The sequence below is a fragment of the Alosa pseudoharengus genome, unplaced genomic scaffold (genome assembly GCF_046254945.1).
Source record: "Alosa pseudoharengus isolate Yale_2024_CS ecotype anadromous, Long Island Sound unplaced genomic scaffold, YU_APseudo_1.1 YU_APseudo_1.1_scf_8, whole genome shotgun sequence".
Classification (NCBI taxonomy): Eukaryota; Metazoa; Chordata; class Actinopteri; order Clupeiformes; family Clupeidae; genus Alosa; species Alosa pseudoharengus.
In genome coordinates this window covers 6,886,914-6,894,003 of record NW_027468870.1, presented here as the reverse complement: position 1 = coordinate 6,894,003, position 7,090 = coordinate 6,886,914, and the positions used below count along the sequence as shown (strand labels likewise).

At 48.8% G+C, this 7,090-nt stretch overlaps 1 protein-coding gene across 1 annotated transcript in view; it reads right to left on the bottom strand.

The window, feature by feature from the left end:
- Window positions 1-902: 902 nt before the first annotated feature.
- LOC143112076 (E3 ubiquitin-protein ligase TRIM37-like) overlaps window positions 903-7,090 on the bottom strand; it is a 24,064-nt gene continuing 17,876 nt past the window's right edge. Inside the window, exons 19-22 of the mRNA XM_076274325.1 lie at window positions 6,348-6,530; window positions 4,489-4,761; window positions 2,206-2,346; window positions 903-1,069 (exon numbers count right to left, since the gene is read on the bottom strand). Of these exons, the coding sequence (XP_076130440.1) occupies window positions 903-1,069; window positions 2,206-2,346; window positions 4,489-4,761; window positions 6,348-6,530 (764 nt within the window). The remainder of the gene's footprint in view (window positions 1,070-2,205; window positions 2,347-4,488; window positions 4,762-6,347; window positions 6,531-7,090) is intronic.

Below are 7,090 nucleotides of genomic sequence, written 5' to 3'. Positions count from 1 at the left end.
TCTATATACCGTTATAGATGTGTGTCCATCTCTATATACCGTTATAGATGTGTGTCCATCTCTATACACCGTTATAGATATATGCCCATCTCTATACACCGTTATAGATGTGTGTCCATCTCTATACACCGTTATAGATGTGTGTCCATCTCTATACACCGTTATAGATGTGTGTCCATCTCTATACACCGTTATAGATATATGCCCATCTCTATACACCGTTATAGATGTGTGTCCATCTCTATATACCGTTATAGATGTGTGTCCATCTCTATATACCGTTATAGATGTGTGTCCATCTCTATATACCGTTATAGATGTGTGTCCATCTCTATATACCGTTATAGATGTGTGTCCATCTCTATACACCGTTATAGATGTGTGTCCATCTCTATACACCGTTATAGATGTGTGTCCATCTCTATACACCATTATAGATGTATGTCCATCTCTAAACACCTTTATAGATGCGTGTTGATTAATCTATATTTGGAAGAAGCTGTAAGATCCCCTATCTCTGTTTCCATGAGTGTGTGTTTGAGTGTGTGTTGGTTACTGCGTGTTTCCACAGGGTGTGTACGTGTTATGTGTTAAGTTTTCCAGCATGTTTTCATAGTGTGTATATATGTGTGTGTGTGTGTGTGTGTGTGTGTGTTACCCTAAGGTATTTTTTTGCCTTTTATTTGGACAGGACAGTGAAGACAGACAGGAAGTGAGTGGGAGAGAGAGATGGGGGGGGGGGGGGGGGGGGGGGGGGGTCCCCATGGGCACTTGGGCCCGTTCATGGTATGAACACTGTCCCACAGCGCCTCCCGCCCTAAGGTATTTCTGCATGTCTTTGCAGTGTGTGTGTCTGTGTGTGTGTGTCTGTGTGTGTGTGTCTGTGTGTGTGTGTGTGTCTGTTACCCTAAGGTGTTCCTGCGTGTCTTGGTGGTGGTGGTCAGGCCGTTGAGAGAGAAGAGGTCAGAGGTCGTGACCCCGAAGAGTGACCCCCCCTCACGGATGTCCCGCTCACAGCTGCTGCCCAGCGACGGGGGAGAGCTGTGTACGCTACGCGGCTTCACAACACCTACAACACACACACACGCACATAGCGCACACACACGCATGAACAGACACATATAAACACACACACATGAACACACACACGCACATAGCGCACACACACACGCATGAACACACACACGCACATAGCGCACACACACGCACATAGCGCACACACACGCATGAACACACACGCATGAACACACACGCATGAACACACACGCAAGAACACACACGCGCATGAACACACACGCATGAACACACACGCATGAACACACACGCAAGAACACACACGCGCATGAACACACACACACGCATGAACACACACACACGCATGAACACACACACGCACACGCACATAGCACACACACGCACATAGCACACACACACACGCAAGAACACAAACGCGCATGAACACACACACACACGCATGAACACACACACACGCATGAACACACACACGCACATAGCGCACACACACGCACATAGTGCACACACACGCACATAGCGCACACACACGCACATAGCGTACACACACGCACATAGCACACACACACACGCATGAACACACACGCATGAACACACACACGCACATAGCGCACACACACGCATGAACACACACGCATGAACACACACACGCATGAACACACTCGCATGAACACACACTCGCATGAACACACACACGCATGAACACACACACGCATGAACACACACACGCATGAACACACACACGCATATAGCGCACACACACGTATGAACACACACGCATGAACACACACACACATGAACACACACACACATACGCACATAGCGCACACAAACGCATGAACACACACGCATGAACACACACACGCATGAACACACTCACATGAACACACACACGCATGAACACACACATGCATGAACACACACACGCATGAACACACACACACGCATTAACACACACACACGCATTATCACACACACACGCATTAACACACACACACACGCATTAACACACACACACACGCATTAACACACACGCATGAAGACACATATAAAAACACAAGCACACACATAAGTCACACATTAACTTTTCTCTGACAATATATGTTAGCAAGCTATAAACTGATACATATGTATCTATGAGTGTGTGTGTGTGTGTGTGTGTGTGTGACTGACCCTCAGCCATGCTGCTGCTGTGCGGTTCGGCAGGAGAGTCGTCCCCCCTCAGCTCCTTCTCCCCCCCCTCGAGAGGCCGACGCGCCAACACACTACTCAACACACACACACTGTCCTGCTTCGGGGGAGACTTCTTCCCGCCTGAAAGGAAGGACACAGAGGTCAGGAGAACCAACCCACATACCAGAGGTTACGCTAGACTTTTTTTTAACCGGACAAACGTCCCGACATACATCAAATCTACTGGACATACAGGGTGTGTTCGAAACGGGTAAAGTTGCTGCCTTTTAAGATATCTAACTGGGGAGCAAGGCAGCAAGTGCGGTTCGAAACCGAAAAAAACAAATTCTGCTGCCTTTTAAGATATCTTAGAATTCCCAAATAATGGTCATTTTTGGAGGCAGCATCGATGCACACTTCATGCTCCCTCCTACCCATAATCCCTTGCGGCAATGTCTGAAACAGCTGTGAAAGGTAAACAAACATGGCGGATGACATCGGTAATGGCTGCTGAATCTGTTTAAAATGTCATTTGTGTGACCTTATTTTGCTTAGATTTGTAGATTAGAGATGAGAAATAAACAATTTACTATCTGATTATGCCATTGTTGTAACCATTAATAGCGTCTGGTCTGATATATCTGCCGGCCGTAAAACTAATTTATGCTGTTAGCCTGCTAGCTTACGTAAGCTAATTTAGTTTAACGTCAGGCCTTTGCTAACGTCATACCGTAGTGTTAACCAAAGATTCTAGAGTGCTACACTCATTTTTAAAAGATGCATTTAATCCAAAGTCATGTCTAGTGAGACAGCTCTCTATGTAGGGAGGGAGGCAGTAGGCAGCTGTCTCCCATTTCGAACACACCCACAGTATGTTTTTAACAGCCATTTCATTGTCTATGCCTTTAAACGGCTATAGATCACAAACTACACTGTATATTTCAACAATGCAGTTTAGTACGCATATTCACCACCAGCAGTTTGTTTTAGAGCAGCGGAGTAGGATTCTTTCATTCTATGAAGTCATGCATTCTGTAACTGCTGCACACACAGAACTGACATATAGCCTACATAATGCTACATGTGCAGAACTGACATATAGCCTACATAATGCTGCATGCGCAGAACTGACATATAGCCTACATAATGCTACACTGACATATAGCCTACCTAATGCTGCACGCGCAGAACTGACATACAGCCTACATAATGCTACATGTGCAGAACTGACATATAGCCTACATAATGCTACACACGCAGAACTGACATATAGCCTACCTAATGCTACACACGCAGAACTGACATATAGCCTACATAATGCTGCACACGCAGAAGTGGAGAAAACTAACATTTTGATGCGGACAGCGTCTTCATAAGAGTCAAAAACCCTGATGAAGACTCTGAAGCAGATGCTGTCCGCGTCGGAACGTTAGTCACCAGCACCATTAAAGCTCAGTTCAACCATTCGTGTGCTCCGGTCCTTCTGTAGGTTTAGTCTTTTGCAGTGGCCCATAACTTGCTATTTAATTCATTTAGCATGTTTTCCACCGACATTCTGTCATTTATATTTTGTCCACTCACCACACACAACTCATCAATCTGTGTGCACCAGAGACTTTATGTCTGTATATAAGTACACACTGTATCTGTCTGTTTATGTGTTTGCGTGTGTTTGTGTGTGCGCGCACATGTTTGAGTGTGTGTATGTGATTTGTGTGTGTGTGCATTTGTGCGTGTGTGCGTGAGTGAGTGAGTGTGAGAGAGTGAGTGAGTGAGTGAGTGTGTATGTGTGTGTGTGTGCATTTGCGTGTGTGTGCATTTTTCGTGTGTTTGCGTGTGTGCATTTGCGTGTGTTTGTGTGTGTGTGTGCGTGCGTGCGTGTGAGTGTGTGTGCATGTGCGTTTGTGCATTTGTGTGTGTGTGCGTGTGTGTGTGTGTGCGTGTGTGTGTGTGTGTGCATTTGCGTGTGTGTGCGTGTGCATTTGTGTGTGTGTGTGTGTGTGCGTGTGTGTGTGTGAGTGTGCGTTTGTGCATTTGTGTGTGTGTGTATGTGTGTGTGTGCGTGCATGTGCGTTTGTGCATTTGTGTGTGTGTGTGTGTGTGCGTGTGCATTTGTGTGTGTGTGTGTGTGTGCGTGTGCATTCGTGTGTGTGTGTGTGTGTGTGTGCGTGTGTGTGTGTGTGTGTGTGTGTGTGTGCATGTGCGTTTGTGCATGTGTGTGTGTGTGTGTGTGTGCATGTGCATTTGCGTGTGTGTGTGTGTGTGTGTGTGTGTGGCCCTCACCGCGGGCGTGTCTGGCGGGGCCCTTGAAGAGCAGGTCCAGCTCGCTCTTCCTGCCGTTGCCCTCCGGCTCCCCAGGGGGCGCCAACTCCAGCTCCAGGGAGGGTCCGGCGCGTGCCTCCCCGCCCAGAGCCTCCAGCTGACCCTTCACATCGCTCATCTTGCTCCGCACCTCCGCCATCTGGGCCTTCAGCCGGATCAGGACCCCGGAGTCTGGGGCTGACCGACGCACTGCCTGAGGACGACGGTCACGCTCCTTACGAGAGGGGACTGCCGCTGAGAACGGGAAGAATGGAGGGATAGAGAGAAGAAGGGAGGGAGAGAGAGAGAAGAAGGGAGGGAGAGAGAGAGAAGAAGGGAGGGAGAGAGAGAGAAGAAGGGAGAGAGAGAAGAAGGGAGGGAGAGAGAAGGAGGGAGAGAGATAAGAAGGGAGGGAGAGAGAGAGAAGAAGGGAGAGAGAGAAGAAGGGAGAGAGAGAGAGAGAAGAAGGGAGAGAGAGAGAAGAAGGGGTAGAGAGAAGAAGGGAGGGAGGCAGAGAGAGAAGAAGGGAGGGAGAGAGGGAAAGAGAAGGGAGAGAGAGTGAGAGAAGAAGGGAGAGAGAGAAGGGAGGGAGGGAGAGAGAGAAGAAGGGAGGGAGGGGAGAGAGAAGAAGGGAGGGAGAGATGGAAAGAGAAGGGAGGAAGAGAGAAGAAGGGAGGGAGAGAGAGAGAAGAAGGGAGAGAGAAGGGAGGGAGAAGAGAGAGAGGGACAGAGAGAATAGAGGGGGGAGAGAGAGAAGGGAGGGAGAGAAATAAAAGTGATTGATTGGTCTCTGATTGGCCGGTTCTGTGTCTATAGTGGACTAAGCCTCCTCCTAAGAGGAGTGCGAGCGACAGACGCATCCCATGTCCAGGAGTTTGGATGTGAGTGCAGAGCCGGACTGGGGCACAACACACAACACAGGCTACACACACATACACACACACACACACAACACAGGCTACACACACACACACACACACACACACAACACAGGCTACACACACACACACACAACACAGGCGACACACACACACACACACACACACTACACACACACACACTACACACACACACACACAACACAGGCTACACACACATACACACACACACACACACACTACACACACACACACACTACACACACACACACTACACACACACACACACACAACACAGGCTACACACACATACACACACACACACACACACTACACACACACACACACTACACACACACACACACACACTACACACACACACACTACACACACACACACACACTACACACACACACACACACAACACAGGCTACACACACACACACACACACACACACACACACACAACACAGGCTACACACACACACACACACACACACACAACACAGGCTACACACACACACACACACACACACACACAACACAGGCTACACACACATACACACACACACACACACACTACACACACACACACACTACACACACACACACACACACTACACACACACACACTACACACACACACACACACACACACACACACACACACACAACACAGGCTACACACACACACACACTACACACACACAGCATGTGTGTGATACACGCCATGGGGTTGAGGTGAGGGTTGTGTCTGCGTGTATGCGTGTGTGTGTGTGTGTGTACCCTGATGATATTCTGATTGAATGTACAGGGCTGATCGCCCCGCAGTGAGTCTATGTGGTTACAGTCTGTGAGTGTGAGTGTGAGTGTGTGTGTGTGTGTGTGTGTGTGTGTGTGAGTGTGTGTGTGTGTGTGTGTGTGTGTGAGTGTGTGTGTGAGTGTGTGTGTGAGTGTGTGTACCCTGGTTGTGCAGCAGCGTTGGCGGTCTTGGCTGCACGCCCCACAGTGAGTCCATGTGGTTGCGGTCCTTGAGGTCCAGCAGCTGGATGAGGATGACCGGGTCGATCTCCAGGAGCCCACTGGCGTTCGCGCTGGCCGCTCCGCGCCGACATGCCCGCGAGCCAGAACCAGAACCCACACCGCCTACGCAGCCCGAGAGAGAAGACAGCACCAGCACGGCCGTCAAATAAAAAACACGACTTTTAAACACAACCGGACATTACACATGTTCTATTCCGCTCTTCAATGAGACAGGGAGAAAGCAGTGGACGGAGAGCGAGAGAGAGGGAGAGAGAGAGAGAGGGATAGAGAGAGATAGGGAAAGAGAGAGAGAGATAGGGAAAGAGAGAGAGAGGGAAAGGGAAAGAGAAAGAGAATGAGATCGAGAGGGAAAGAGAGAGAGAGAGAGAGAGAGAGAGAGAGGGAAAGAGATAGAGATAGAGAGGGAAAGAGAGAGAGAGGGAAAGAGAAAGAGATAGAGAGGGAAAGAGAGAGAGAGAGAGAGAGAGAGAGAGAGGGAAAGAGATAGAGATAGAGAGGGAAAGAGAGAGAGAGGGAAAGAGAAAGAGATAGAGAGGGAAAGAGAGAGAGAGGGAAAGAGAGAGAGAGAGATAGGGAAAGAGAGAGAGAGAGGGAAAGGGAAAGAGAATGAGATCGAGAGGGAAAGAGAGAGAGAGAGAGAGAGAGAGAGAGATGGAGAAAGA